At 41.4% G+C, this 16477-nt stretch overlaps 1 protein-coding gene across 9 annotated transcripts in view; it reads right to left on the bottom strand.

Annotated features, from left to right (window-relative positions):
• Window positions 1–16477, bottom strand: part of htt (huntingtin) — a 244085-nt gene that overhangs the window by 177468 nt on the left and 50140 nt on the right. For all 9 annotated transcript variants that reach the window (XM_060834685.1, XM_060834714.1, XM_060834704.1 and 6 more), the window contains exons 8-9: window positions 10373–10551; window positions 7917–8121 (exon numbers count right to left, since the gene is read on the bottom strand). In XM_060834685.1, the coding sequence (XP_060690668.1) occupies window positions 7917–8121; window positions 10373–10551 (384 nt within the window). The remainder of the gene's footprint in view (window positions 1–7916; window positions 8122–10372; window positions 10552–16477) is intronic.

The following is a 16477-nucleotide window of genomic DNA, read 5'->3' as shown; positions in this document are numbered from 1 at the left end:
GATTTGCATGCATAATTTTTAATGTTATTTGGTGCGAGTTTGGGTTTCTGGTTTTTCAGTGAGCATTTAGTAGGATTTTCAGTTAATCTGAATTGATGCATTTGTGCATTCTCAGTATTGCCATGGTGATTATTTTGAAAACAACTTTGAAGCCTGGCTGTAAAGTGAATGGGTTTTGTGCACAAATGAACCTTGGTTAATTTTAGATTTTTTGTGACCCAGCTGGTAAATAGTGGAGCCTCAAAAAAAGTTTGTAACAGTGTGACGGAATTTGTTTTCCTGTAAGTCAGGGGGAGTGTGTGAATATGTTATGCACTTGCCGTTGAGGGGTGGGGGGCTGCTGTGGTGGAAGAGAAGAGAAGGTGGTTTTTTTGTTTCATGTTTGACCTTTACTGAGGCAGCCGTGTGATTCCTTAGAACAGGATGGCTGAGGGGAGACGGATCAATATACTGAATTAGATTACCTTAGACAGAAGAGAGAGTTATTATTAATCCCAGAGCAGAAAAGTAAGGGATTAAATACTTGAAGCAATCACTTCAAGGGGAGGACATGAAGCTCAGATATATAGCAACTCCAAGAAGCTGCTATTGCAGTTCAGTGTACGTAATTTGGGGGTGTTAAGCACAAGGATATTGGAGTGATGATTACACAAGTGGTGTTTTGGGAACTGTGCCATGGTGCATTTTGGGTGCTATACAAAAAACACTTTTTCTGTTTAATTTATAAAGAAGTGCTTTGGGATTAAACGCGATTATACTTTTACTGTGTTTGAAATTATTGAATTAATGTTATAAATCTTAATTGAATACATTTTCTGAGCTGACACCAATGTTAAAATTCACTTGAGAATGTAACTTTTTTTTTTAAAAAAGTTCTGCAATTTACATATGAAAGTAGTGAAACTAACATGGTCATTCCAACAGATGAGAGACTTAAACAATCAAGGCATTTTTCTACGTATAATTTCAGTTACATCACACAGTAAACTTCTGCTATAAATTGAGAGTTACAATCACGTACTCCACAACCACCTGATGAAGGAGCAGCGCTCTGAAAGCTAATGCTCCCAATTAAACCTGTTGGGCTATGACCTGGTGCTGTGTGAAAGCAAAATATGAGCTATTAAGCCAGATTCCTAACTGGGATCTAACTTGCCCAGCAACATCATCAACAGGACCAAAATGAGCTTTAATACAGCAGGGTACAGACTCTTAGAACCTAATTCTTCTATCAGTCACAGTACTGATCAGCTTTCAAGGCACAAAGCAAGTTGGAGAAGGTAAAAGTTTGGGCATTTTCCTGAAACATGAAAATTTTATATATTGTTAAGCAAGTTTCACTGAAATCCAGCCACGCAGTTTCTTAATAAAAAACACAATACTGGTGAAGGACACAAGAACAGCACAGCTTGAAATTCATAGTTTAATAACACATATTGTAAGGATTGTGGATAGTCACCTTTCTGCTTCCTGAGGACAACAGGACTGCCTGGAGAACCCCCTCCAGCTGCATGCAACAGAACAGAAGAAGAAAAAAAGACAAGAAATATAGAGCCATAAAAACAAACTGAACCCACAATGAAATATACAGCCATGAAAAGGAGACTGCAACCCACAATTATTACAAATGGTAACCCACACAAAACAAATCTAAAAGAAAAGTCAGAAAGAAAAATCACTTTCCTTGCCCATTTCCCATGCATTCAGCATGTAAACAATCCTAACAATTCTCATTTATAGGTGTAGGACACTTCAAATGAGAAATTAGAGTTTGTTGCAATATTCCTCCATTACACTGTTCAATGTATTGCCAGCTGTCAGCCAAAGAGTTTGCATTCTTAGCACAAAGCAACTTGCTCTCACTACAACCTCAACAGAAAAGAATAACCCAAAAGCAGTGATATACTGAGTAGTGATCAGTAACCTGCAGGATATCAGGGGAGGAAGAATGAAACAGAAAATTATTTGAATCATGACTGTCCAGAAAGGCAAATTACTTTGAATTCCTCCTGGTCATTCACAAATCAGATCAAACTGCAAAACTGGCCCAAACACAGTGTGAGAACTACTACCTTCCTGGCAAAAAATAGGAAGTGCTATAAATAATTAACGACTATTGATTACTATTATCAAGCTATTGTAAGAGTTACAAAGGGTAAACTGGAGGAATATTTGGGCGGGGGAGGGGTGAGGAAGTTTTAAGCTTCGAAAAGGGCTGAAACAAACTGGATTGATGAATGCAAGCTATAAAACATTCATTTTGGTTGAAAGTCTGAAACCTTCAAATATTTAAATTCAAGATTATGCCCTTCGCAGTCAAGTAGCAAGCTGATTACTATCTCCTTCCCTACACTGTCGCTAGATCAAAATACTGGAACTTCCCAGCATCACTGAGGATGTACTTACACTGGATGGACTTCAGCTGTTCAAGGAGATAGTTTACCACCTCCCACTCAAGGGCAAGTAGGGGTGGGCAACAAATACTGGCCTTGCCAATAACAAGCACATCCCACTGAAGAATTTCTGAAAGTGCTTCAAATTAGGCATGTAAAATGATTCTGGGAACATTATTTCCAATTCCATTACAGCAGATGGGGAAATCTGAATTCAATAAAAATTAAAAAGCTTAACTTACACAGAAATAAAAATTTTAAAAAGCTGGCAACTCTGTAAACACATCCACAAACATTCAGTCCTTGTACCAACAGTAGTACATGTCATCTACAAGATGCATTGCTTGAAATTCACCAAAAGGTTCTTTTACAGCATCGTCAAAATACATTGCCACATCCACTTAAAGGGCAACGGTAGCAGATATACAAAAACCACCACCGCTTCATCCTAACTGTTCCTTCAGTGCCAAAACCAATAAAACGTCAAAAACTTAAAACTTCCTCCATAGCAGCATGGTAGATATACACCCTAAGACTGCTGTTCAAGAAAGCAGCTCACCACCACACTCTCAACAACAATGCCAATACATATTGGAAAAGCAGATTTTTTTTTAAAATTCATTCACAGGATGTGGGCATTGCTGGCAAGGCCAAAATTCTTTGCTTGTTCATAATTGTCCATAGTCAACCACATTTGTCTGTGGAGTCACATGTAGTCAAGCCATCTAAGGTAAATTTGCCTGAAATGACAAGTGAACCAAATGGGCTTTTTAACAACAGCCTGCAATGTTTCATGATCATCATCATCTTAGTATCCTTGGATACCATAGGGCAATTTAGTATGGCCAATCCACCTAACTTGCACATCTTTGGACTGTGGGAAGAAACCAGAGCACCAAGGAAACCCACACAGATGCAAGGAGAACATGAAGACTTGATACAGACAGACAGTCGTCTACAGCTGGAATCAAACCCAGGTCACTGGCATTGATAGGCAGCAGAACTAGCCACTGAGCCACCCCTATTCAGGGACATGTCAGCATTGCATTCTAATTATTTTGTTAGTGTATGGTTTAAAACTCCTCTCTTCATATCTTTATTTAAAATTATTTCTGAGAGATTATTTGCGTCTGCCACAGCGAAGACAGATGCACTGTTTCTGTGGAAGTCATTTGCCATTTCCATATTTTCTGTTTTTAATTCTCCAGACTCATGACAGGAGTGATGCTCACTTTGGTTCCCACTTTCCTTTTTAAATACCAGATTGGGCTATAACTATTGTGGATGTTGTTCAATTAAAATAACTCAACCACTTATTTTTCATTTCCATCTAACCTTGTAAGATTAACAGCCTAACTCCAAACTCAAGTCCAGTAATCCAAATAATTTGTTTTGCATTTTCTATGTGAAAATTCTTTGCAACAATGAATGCTTCAATTCAGTAAATTACAAATGCTCCAAGCCTACAAATAATGAAAAAGGAAGATCACAGATCTTTTACGGACACAGCAATCTGCGTGCATCAAGCAGACCAGGAAGCTTATGCCATGAAGGATATGCATTACTTCACTGTAGACTCCTGAGCATGCAAAAAGAGTAGAGATTTCATCAGCAGAACTTCTATTGCTTACATTGCAACCCACTTCTCAGCATGACTCACACAGTGCTCTCTTCCCACATCAACTGGAGGCCATGAGGGCAAGGGTGCAGAATAAAAGCTTAGCAACATCAAAAAGGGTCTTGCACAGAAAAGATAAATCAATACTGAATTACCAAAGCCAAAAAAAAAAAACAAGGAGGGAAATTTACTCAGTGGGTTCTCAATATTTGGAATGTACAGCCTGTGAGCGAGTGCAAGTATTTCGACCTCCTTTAGCCACAGATGTTCAAAACTAAGTACTGAAAAAATTCTGCAATGTTCACATACCCCACATTAGTTTATTCAAATTAAAGAAGCACAGTAAGAGCTACACAATTACTGTAAAAGAGCATATTAAATTTATAGTGAATATTAATACAACACCTTAATAAATTACCATGTATCTTTACTGGCTTCACTTTAAAAAGAATTAACAATAATGAATAAAGATCAAATATTTTGATTGCTAGACTGTTTCCTATTTCTCCTATTCTGACTTTTGCACTAATCTTTCTTTCTCCTCCTTTACTTTGTTAATTGTTTCAACAGATCAGGGAGCATCCAAGGAGCAGGAGAATCGACGTTTCGGGTATGAGCCCTTCTTCATGCCCGAAACATCGATTCTCCTGCTCTTTGGATGCTGCCTGACTTGCTGCGCTTTTCCAGCAATACATTTTCAGCTGATCTCCAGCATCTGCAGTCCTCACTTTCTCCTAATTGTCTCAACTGTACTGCATCATAAACATCAGCATCTTGTTAAGAGTAACTGTTCCTGGGTGAGCTGAGATAGAGTCTGAGATTTGTTTTGGGGTGGGGGGGGGGGGGGGGGGTTTCAAAGGAGTTGAGAGCATACTCTCAGTAAAGCCAGATTCTGACTTCACCTCATGTCCGTACTTTCCAACCCTAACCCTGGTTGCTGAAGCTAATAGTCATAAAGACAATTTCTATCACATAATTACAACAAGTAGATTTGGTATCTATCAGCCAACTCCAACATCCTGACTGTTGGATCAGAAAGGCCTCCAAACATTTTAAACTAAAGTTACAAACCTAATATTGTTCTGCTTCAAGTGCTACGGTTACATCGTGGACAAATCAGAGCTAACAAATCAATAGAAAAGACTTGAAATATAGAATTTGCTGCAATTGGGATCAAGGGCAGAATGACCTTTCATACTTTAGTATTCTGATGGTTATGTATCGATATTAAACTGGAATAACAGGTGGTGTTGCAAGAAAAGATACTTCAAACAAATATACAGCCACATTTTTGAATGGAATGTTGGTTACTGGAGAGATGCTAAATTGTCTAGAAGACATCAAAGGATTATATGTTCACAATAAAGGCTTTTTATGCACTGAAGAGATCAAGGGTCATGGACAATCGCAATGTGCATTCACACACAGGGAACATCCAAAGTGTAAAAGGCTTCAATTGACATTGACTGAATAGTAAAGACTGACTTAGAGTCATGGAGAAGTACAGCTCATCCAAGCCGGCCAGATATCCCAACCTAATCTCGTCCCATTTGCCAACACTTCGCCCATATCCTTCTAAACCCTTCCTATTCATACACCCACCCAGATGCCTTTTAAATGCTGCAATTGTACCAGCCTCCACCACTTCCTCTGGCAGCTCATTCCATACAGGCACAATCCTTTGCCTGAAGAAGTTGTCCCTTAGATCCCATCTTTCCCCTCTCACCCTAAACCTATGCTCTCTAGTTCTGGACTCCCTCAACCCAGGGACAAGACTTTGGCTATTTATTCTATTCTTGCCCCTCATGATTTTATAAACCTCAATATGATCACCTCTCAGCCTCCGACACTCCAGGGAAAACAGCCTTAGCCTTTTCAGCCTCTTCTTATAGCTCAAATCATCCAACTCTGGAAATATCCTTGTAAATCTTGTCTGAACGCTTTCAAGTTTAACAACATCATTCAGATAGGAAGGAGACCAGAATATTCCAAAAGTGGCCTAACCAATGTCCTGTACAGCTGCAACATGACCTCCCAACTCCTATACTTAATGCACTGACCAATAAAGGAAAGCATAGCAAATGCCTTCTTCATTATCCTATCTATCTGTGACTCTACTTTCAAGGAACTATGAACCTGCACTCCAAGGTCTCTTTGTTCAGCAACACTCCCCAGGACCTTACCATTAGGCACATACGCCCTGCTCGGGTGGGCGCGAGTTTGCATTTCTTGCGGTTGCAGGGGAAGGTGCTGGGAGTGTGGACCTGACAAGGGAGTCACGGAGGGAGTGGTCTTTTCGGAACATTGATAGGGGAGGGGAGGGAAATATATCCCTGGTGGAGGGGTCCCAACCTCCACTCCCGTCACCTTCCCCTGCAACTGCAAGGAATGCAAAACTTGCGCCCACACCGCCCCCCCTTACTTCCCTCCAAGGCCCCAAGGGATCCTTCCATATCTGCCACAAATTCACCTGCATCTCCACGCACATCATTTACTGCATCCGCTGCACCCGATGTGGCCTCCTCCATATTGGGGAGACAGGCCGCTTACTTGCAGAACATTTCAGAGAACACTTCTGGGACACGCAAACCAACCAACCCCAACCGCCCCGTGGCTCAACACTTAAACTCCCCCTCCCACTCCACCAAGGACATGCAGGTCCTTGGACTCCTCCATCGCCAGACCATAGCAACACGACGGCTGGAGGAAGAGCGCCTCATCTTCTGCCTAGGAACCCTCCAACCACAAGGGATAAACTCAGATTTCTCCAGTTTCCTCGTTTCCCCTCTTCCCCACCCCCTTGTCTCAGTCCCAACCCTCGAACTTAGCACCACCTTCCTAATCTGCAATCTTCTTCCTGACCTCTCCGCCCCCACCTCCACGCCGGCCTATCACCCTCACCTTCACCTCCTTCCACCTATCGCATTTCCAACGCCACTCCCCCAAGTCCCTACCTTTTATCTTAGCCTGCTTGGCACACCTTCCTCATTCCTGAAGAAGGGCTCATGCCCGAAACGTCGATTCTCCTGCTCCTTGGATGTTGCCTGACCTGCTGCGCTTTTTCAGCAACACATTTTCAGCTCTGATCTCCAGCATCTGCAGTCCTCACTTTCTCCTAGAAAATGGGTTCACCACTAAACATGTGGATGTGTCAATAGCATTTACACAAGTAAAGACCGCTTTAAAAAAAGAAACTCAGTGCATTTTGCAGCATCTGTGGCAAGGAAGAGAGTTCACAATTCAAGTCCACTATGACTCTGATTTAAAATAATGAACTCAGAGACAGAGACAATCATATGTTACAAGCTACACTGTAGCTCTTCAGGAACACTACAGATTCAGGACTATTGAGAGACAGGGAGAGAAGGCTGATCATTAACCACAGTGCTAAGTTTGATGTCAACTTCCCAGAGACATCATGCAACAAGTTGTGTTGGCTTGTTTATTACCAGAAGTTATTGATTAGGTATTGCACTATTTCTTGGCCCTTGAATCTTCAATAAGTTGAAAATAGTTAGGATCTTAAATTCTAACAGTAATGCATTCATTGACCTTATTAGTTACTATATACTTGTGATCACTTGAAAATTACAATTACATTTATCCATTGTAATTTAAAACATTTCCATTGCCATTCATTCAAGGAATGTGTGAATTGAAAAAGGCCATTCAGCTCCCAAACTTGTTTTGTCATTTTATCAGTTTGCCACGAAATTGTATCTGAACTCCATCCAACTGCCTTGGTTATCAGCTACGGCTAAGTAGGAAATCAACGCAGACCGGTAGGATACCACAAACAAAAGACAACGCAGTTAAACAAACTTCAGTAACTGATAAATTTATCAATGGGCAGGCACGCACGTCCTCTCTTACACACGCAAAAGAACATTATCTATGCGACTTACCTATTAGTTCCACGATGCTGCCGCTGCGAACACGGTTTGAGACGTCATCACGAGCAATGCTAACTCTAGTAATACTGCCAGAAGTAGTCAAGGCCCGGAGCAGTTCAGGAGGAGGGGTACGGAACAGTTGCTGCAGCATTTCCAAAGCTGCAGTCACCACATTGTGATCCCTATGCTGGGTATAGTGTAGTGTCAATTCGTAAGCCTGTACCAAAGGAAACAAAAGAGGCTCATTGTCTTTGATATTTCTGCTGGCAACAATAATGTAAATTTTCCATTCAGTGGTACTTGATACAAAAATACTTTTTTTTTAAAAAAGAAGTATGACTAGCAATGATAGTATTACAGATGCACAATTAGACCAGTTACATGAAAGAGATAAGTAAACACTACCAAGCTGCATCATCATAACATTATCTTCACTCATTGACGGGATGGGCCAGCATTTATTGCCCATCACGAACTCCACTTGAGAAGGTGGTGCTGAGCTGCTTTCCAGAGCTTCTGCAGACCTTTTGGTGTAGATACATTCACAAAGCCATTAAGGAAGGAGTTCAAGGATTTTGACCCAATGACCCAATGACACAATGAATGGCGATCTGTTCCAAGTCAGGATGACAACTGATGTCAGAGGGAAACTTGTAGGTGGTGTGTACCCACATATCTAATGCCCTTGTCCTTCGAGATGAACATAGTTGTGGGTTTAGAGATTACTGTGGAGCCTTTTCATCTCATTATCACCATTTGAAAAGGTTATTACAAATCCTGCAAAGCTGATTTTGCATTTAGCTAAAAGAGTACAACATAGTTTGGAGTAATGCATTTCAGATGAGACATTAAACCAAGCTTTGGTGTCTGCTCAGATATATATGAAATATCCGAAAGCTAAAATTTGAAGACAAGGAGGGTGTCTTTTGCAACATTCCAGCCAATGTTTAGCCCTCCATTAACTTCACTGAAACAATTATCCATAGAGTTAGGTCACTATTGCTGTGACTTTGCTATACCATAATTGACTGCTGTCATCCTGAAGGAGGGTTATAGCATCAGATTTATAGCACAGGAACAGACCCTTCTATCCAACTCGTCCACGCCAACCAGACATCCTAACCTAATATAGTCCCATTTGCCAACACTTAGCCCATATCCCTATAAACCCTTCTTATTCATATACCCATCCAAATGCCTTTAAACACTGCAATTGTACCAGCCTCCACCACTTCCTCTAGCAGTTCATTCCATACATGCACGACACACTGTGTTATAAAGTTGCCCCTTTAGGTCTCTTTTAAATCTTTGCCCTCTCAACCCTAAACCCATGTCCTCTAGTTCTTGACTCCCCATCCCGTGGAAAAGACCTTGTCTATTTACCCCATCCATGCTCCTTATGATATATACCTCTACAAGGTCACCCCTTGGCCTCTGATACTCCAGCAAAAGCAGCCCCAGCCAATTCAGCCTCTCCTGTATGCCCAAAACCTCCTGATACTATTTTCTTCAATCCCCCCGCTCGTCTCTATTGCATAGATTACCAAAGGACCTACTCTTGAAAAGATAAGAATCTGTAAGCCAGAACATATGTGAAATTTATAATTATTTCAAAGGAGGTCTGAGGAGGACTTAAGAGCTTGCAACAATTACAAAAAGGGATTAAATTTTCTTGAACAATTAATACTGACAGCAACTGGCTATCTTGGATCTGGAAATTGTACCAAAAGAAAAGGGGTTTTAAATAAAAATTGTGCAGCAAGACTCAAAAGTCAGTCATAAGTAGAAAAGTGGAAAGTGAAGGCAGAGATCTAAACACAAAGCATAGAAAATAAGAACAGGAGTAAGCCTTTCAGCAAGAGGAGAAAGCAGACAGGGATAGAAAGGATGAGGACAAGTAGTATTATTAGTGCAAGGAGATTCATTTGGAGATTTCAAAAGGAAACTAGATTAAATATTTGAAAAGTTAGATAACTTCCTGAGGAAGAAAGAAATAGATACTGTGTTGATAGGATACACGAATAACCAACAACGTTATATTAAAGATGTTATACAAGATGTGAAAATACCAGCAGGAATGATAGATCAGCAAGGTCCACAATTCAAGGACTGTTGTGTAGGGCATAGGAACTGGAATAGGCCAATTGGGTGGGTGGGACGGACGGAAGGACGGATAGACACACACAGCCAGCTACTTACAAGTTAGCATTTACAAATCAAACCACTGCACTCACTCCTTCCTACTCTGGCTGTACACATTTAATCACACAAGTAGATATAGTAGACATATTGCTAATGGCACTGACTGTTTAAATCACAAGATGTTAAGAGGAGTTTCATTCAGTTGAAATAAAACAAATGGTCTACACCTGCAGCAGAATTAAGCAAGCCATCAACTTGCCCTCTTTTTACCCAAATGGACAATTTAAACACCAACAAACTTCTGACGTTTGACCCAAATACAACACCTGTATGAGTTGCTCCAAGGACGGAGAAATTTCAGCCTCCTTCCGGGTCACACCAAAGCTGCCTCGTAAACTGGTATCCTTCACTTGCTGCCGCAATAAAGGCATCAGGTACCGCAACGTGAGCATAACTCCCAGAATAAGTGGAGTGGGTCGGTCTTCTTCCACAGGGACCATAAAACCTGCAGCAGAAAGTAAGCAAGCATTGACTTTACTTGACTGAGAGAAAATATACAAATCAGTATAAGCCACGTTGAATTACTAAGATTAAACAAGTATGCAATTATGACCACTGGTTGGCACAGTTTGTATTTTCATTGTTTTCTAAATTTACAGGTTTTATCAAATCCTTTATGAAATGGCATCAGCTTTTTAAAAAGAAAATATTGGTTGGGTCAACACTCTTCAAATTAAAAATGAAGAGAAACACCATGTCAGGACAAATTTGGTCCTTTGAATCTCATCTATTTTGCAATAAGATAACAAACAATTCTTTCTCCACGTAGGGCTTATGCCCGAAACGTCGAATTTCCTATTCCTTGGATGCTGCCTAACCTGCTGTGCTTTAACCAGCAATACATTTTCAATTCTTTCTCCACCCCAACCTACCACATTATCCCCATATCATTCAATTTACTTATGTTCAAAACACCTGTATACAAGTGTATTGAATACACAAGGGCATACAATCTGCACTGTTTTCTGGCATGGAAATCTCAAAAGATAAGTAAACTTATCAAAAGAAATCTTTCCAAGATGGCTGACCGCTTTCCTGAGACAGCGACTCTGAATTCTATTTTGTCAGTATTTCCCCCAGTCAAGCCCCTTAAGAAATTTTATGGGTTTCAATTAGATCACTGCTCATTCTTGCAAACTACAGTCGTCATCATCTTCTCAATCAGATGTGGGAGAACAAGGAACAGTTGATTATCCCCAGCAACTATGTCTGCAGGAAGTGTGTCCAGCTGCAGATTATCTCAGACCACATGGATCAGTTGGAGCAGCAATTGGATGCACCTGAAGAGCATATAGGAGGCAGAGGGTGGAATAGACAGTAGCTTAAGAAGGTTGTCACACCATAGATTCAGTCAGGTAGATGGGTGACCATCAGGAGAGGTAGGCAGATAATGCAGGAATCTCCTTTGGTCATCCTCTCAAAGAAGCATACCACTTTGGATATAGTGGTGGGCTGAATAGCTTCAGGGGAAAATGGCAGCAGCAATGATGACTGGCTCTGCTGTAAAGCAGGGTACGGCAAAATCCAAGTATGGAACTGTGATAGGGCACTCTTAGGGGACACATTGAGGTGTTTCTGCAGCTGTAAGCGAGACTTCGGGATGGTGTGCTGCCTCCCCACCGTCACAGTCAAAGATTTTTCACAGCAGTTACAGCAAATTCTCAAAGTGGTGCATGGCAGCCAGAGGTCATTGGTACCAACATCAATAAAAAGAGAGAGGTGGTCCTGCAGAGTGAATATGGGGAGTTAGGCAAGAGGTTAAAAAAAAAATCAGGACCTCATGGATAGTAATCCACATATTACTCACAATGCCATGTGATAGCGAGATTAAGAATTGGAGCGATTTGGAGATACTGGTGTTGGTGTACAAAGTTTTTTTTTAAAAATCGCACAACACCAGGTTATAGTCCAACAGGTTTATTTGGAAGCACTAGCTTTTGGAGCGCTGCTCCTTCATCAGATAGACAACCACCTGATGAAGGAGCAGCGCTCCAAAAGCTAGTGCTTCCAAATAGACCTGTTGGACCACAACTTGATGTTATGCGATTTTTAACTAGGAATAAAGAGAGGATAGGACAGCAGAATCATACTTGAGCAGCTAGTGGAGGTATTCAGATTTTTCAATCACTGGCACCTCTTCTAGGGCATAAGACGGACAGATTGCATCTCAACTCTTGGACCAATATCCTGGAGGGGAGATTTGCTAAAGCTACTCGAGAGAGTTTAAACCAGTCTGGCTGAGGGATGGGCCCAAAACAGTACTTAGGCAAAAGAGAAGGTTGAAGCTAGTGTACAAGTTAAATAGACCTGGAAGGCAAGAGCATGGCAAGGAATGAGGGAAGGCTAATGAATTAAACTGCATTTCTTTCAATGCAAGAGGTGTGAAAGGCAAAGTAGATGAGCTCAGGGCTTGGATTGGAAAATGAAACTGGGATATCACAGCTATTAAAAAATATGGTTGAGGGAGGGACAGGATTGGCAGCTCAATGTCCTGGGGTACAGATGCTGTGGAAGGATAGAAATGGTGGCAAGAGAAGAGGGAGAAGGTGTCTTTGATTAGGGAAAACATCGCAGCAGTACTTAGAGAGAACATTCCTCAGTGGTCATCCAGTGAAGCCATATGAGAAGGGGAGATCACTTTGATGGGATTGTACTATAGTGAAAAGGGGGAAACTTGAGAAGGAACTGCAAGGTCCTAGTGGACATACTTGTATAATCAAACAGCCAGTACTGAGGTGCCAGAAGGCTGGAAGTGTATAATTATGTGCCAGTATTTAAGAAAGGCTGCAAGGAAAAGCCAGGGAACTACAAACCAGTAAGCCTAACATCAGAAATGGGTAAATTGGAGGGATTCTGAGAGGCAGAATCTACGTGAATTCAGAAAGGCAAGGAATGATTAAGATAGTCACAGAATACCATTGTGCATAGGAAATCATGTCTCTCAAATCTTGAGTATTTTGAAGAATTGACCAAAATGATAAATGACGACAGAGTGTAGAGATTGTCTACATGAACTTTGACAAGGCCTTTGACAAGGTTCCACATAGTAGACTGGCTAGTATAGTTAGATTACATAGGATACAGGGACAGCAAGCCAGGTGGATAAAAACTGGCTTGATAGTCAGAGACAGAGGATGGTGATAGAGGGTCGCTGTTCAGACTGGAGGCCTGTGTATATTGAAATGTCACAAGGATCAGTGCTCAGTCCGCTGTTGTTTATCATTTATATAAATGACTTGGATAGGAACAAAAGGAGGCATGGTTAGTAAATTTGGAGATTACACCAAAATTGGTGGTATAGTGGACAGTGAAGGAATCTTGACCAACTGGGCCAGTGGGCCGAGGTATGGCAGATGGAGTCGAGACAAACCAGGGCATATATTGGTAGAGCCGTGGGGAGTGTTGTCAAACAGAGACCTGTTCCTTGAAAAGTGGTGCCACAGGTAGTATAACAGAGTGGTGAAGAGGGCAATTAGCACACTTGCCTACAGGATTGGGACATCGTGTTATGGCTACACAAGACATTGGTGAGACCACTTTTGGAATATTGCAAACAATTCTGGTCACCCAGCTATAGGATGGATGTTACTAAACTGGAAAAGGTGGGAAAGAAAAGGATTTAAAAAAAAAGGATGTTACAGAGACTAGAGAGGTTGAGTGAAAAGGAAAGGCTGGATAGGGAGGGACTTTTCTCCCTGGAACATAGGAGGCTGAGGGGTTATCTTATAGAGATTTATTAAATCATGAAGAGTACAAATAAAAGGTAAGGAACTTTTTTCCTCAGTGTAGGAGAGTCCAAAACTAGAAGGCGTGGATTTAAGTTGAGGGGCAACTTTTTCCTCACAGGATGGGACATGTACAAAACAAGCTGCCAGAGAAAGTGGTAAAGATAAGTACATTTACAACATTTAAAAGGCATCTGGACAGGTAAGGTTTAGAGGGAAATGGGCCAAATGCAGGTAAATATGATTGGTCAGTTTAGGAAGCCTGGTCGTCATGGGCAAGTTGGGCTGAAAGGCCTGCTTCTATGCTGTATGACTAGGACTCTCCTCATAGGACAACGCAGGAATCAGTCCAGTGAACTTTTATTACACTCCTGGTATAAAGAACATGTACAAGCTTAAGCAAGGAGACAAAAACAGGACACTGCTGCCAGAGGTATTCTCATCAGTGTTCCATATAATTCAAGCAAGACACTTATTTGTATACTCAAACACCTTTGAACAAAAGCTCAAACAGCAACTGCTTTGCCATTTGCTTGCTGAGCTGGCATGCCAACTTACTGGAATGCCAGGTTTCTCTGGGAGTAAACATTTCCTAATCTCTGAAGTCAAATTATTCTTAGTTTCACTTTTCCTGTCAAAGTGAGTAAACTTTACATTGTGTTCCATCTGTGTACTTGCCTACTCGCCAAACATGTCGATATCCTTCTGCGGTCTCTTTGCACCCGCATGACTAATTACTTCACAAAAAACTAAGTGGAAAAGCAAGCAAACTTCAACAGATTACACCTATGCCCCTCATCTAAAATCATTAGAGACAATAAACTGCCCACGCCATTTACTAATCCTTGTAGTAACTTGAAAATCTCATTAAATTTTGACTTGATCATTCTTTTGATTTCTGCTATTACCCCCAATCATGAGTGCCAAGTTTCTGAAATAAAGTCAGAATAAACCATTAATGAATTAAAAATTGTGCAATTTTTGAGTTTAATGTCACATTTCTTGAATTCTATGCCAATATGAACCCACTTTATTCTGATTTTATGCACTTTCAGCTAACATTCTCTACATAAAAATTCCTATATTCTCATCTACAATGGACATTGTGGTTACAATGCAGCAGGGCCACTATAGTCCACCAGTAGATTATGCAATATTGTGATTTATTTTTTTAAAAAAAAAGCTCATGGGATATGATCATCATGAACTAGGCCAGCATTTATTGAGTATCCTAATTGTTCTGGAGAAGGTGATGACATACTCAGAGTTGTTCGAAAGGGAGGTGCAGAATTTTGACAGTCACTGCAAAGGAATGGCAATATAGTTCAGAGTCAAATGTGCAGTCTGGAAGAACATTTACAGGTGGTGCTGTTCCTATATACTGTGCCTAAAAAATGAGGTCTGCAGATGCTGGAGATCACAGCTGCAAATGTGTTGCTGGTCAAAGCACAGCAGGCCAGGCAGCATCTCAGGAATAGAGAATTCGACGTTTCGAGCATAAGCCCTTCATCAGGAAGGGCTTATGCTCGAAACGTCGAATTCTCTATTCCTGAGATGCTGCCTGGCCTGCTGTGCTTTGACCAGCAACACATTTGCAGCTATATACTGTGCCCTCATCCTTCTAGGTGAAGAGTTCGATCAGTTTGGAACATGGTTTTGGAGGGACCTGGTGAGTGTACCTTTAAAATATACACTATTGCCACACTGCCAGTGATGAAGGAAGTAATCTTTCGTAGACTGGATAGAATCTCTCCATGCTTCCAGCTTACTGCCTTTATCCCTGATGAAGGGCTTTTGCCCGAAACGTCGATTTTGCTGCTCATTGAATGCTGCCTGAACTGTTGTGCTCTTCCAGCACCACTGATCCAGAATCTGGTTTCCAGCATCTGCATTGTTTTTACCTCTTGGATTGGATTAGATTAGACTAGACTAAGATTTATTGTCACATGTATATAAAAATACAGTGAAAAATGTTTTTAAGTGTGCAAAAGGCAAAGTGTTGCCATACTCTGGCGCCATCTTGAAATACTGAATGCAATGCAAGGTTTTACTGCATCTTTCCCGGTTCTTCTTGTTACCCTCCACGGTGACTCTGCTTGCTGCTTGACATCGACCGAGGTCTCTATATTGGGCTCCAGGTTCTCGATTACAGGCCCACCACTGTCATCACTACCATTCCTACAACTGCCTCATCCGAGCTGAAGCAGTGAGCCTGCTTCACACCTCCCTGATTCTACTGCAGACATTGCCACTGGTCACCAGTTGCCAGGGTCCTGACTCCTCCATCACCAACTCCAAAGCCTGTGGCCTAAGCAGCAGAGCTAGTCATGGATCTGGGGCAGTGCACTGCCTGGCCCCAATCAACACTCCTGGAGAAAGACATGACGCCCCGACTGCACCAAATGATGAAGATGTGAGGGGGGTTATGGCTACTGCAGTTGCGGCAGGCTCTGCTGCAAGGTACCCTCGAGTGGCCGAGCCTTGGGATCAGAAACTGAACACTGCCAATCTCAGCAATACCATCTTAATATGTGGTGAATATCAAGTGATTTTGTCCTGGATCATGTCAAACTTCTTGAGTATTAGCGGAACTGTACACATCCTAACTTGGGTCTTGTAAAAGTAGACATGCTTTGCGAAATCAGC

This window comes from Hemiscyllium ocellatum, chromosome 2 (assembly GCF_020745735.1).
Source record: "Hemiscyllium ocellatum isolate sHemOce1 chromosome 2, sHemOce1.pat.X.cur, whole genome shotgun sequence".
Lineage (NCBI taxonomy): Eukaryota > Metazoa > Chordata > Chondrichthyes > Orectolobiformes > Hemiscylliidae > Hemiscyllium > Hemiscyllium ocellatum.
The sequence above is the reverse complement of the archived record's forward strand: the minus strand, read 5'-3'. Positions and strand labels throughout refer to the sequence as shown.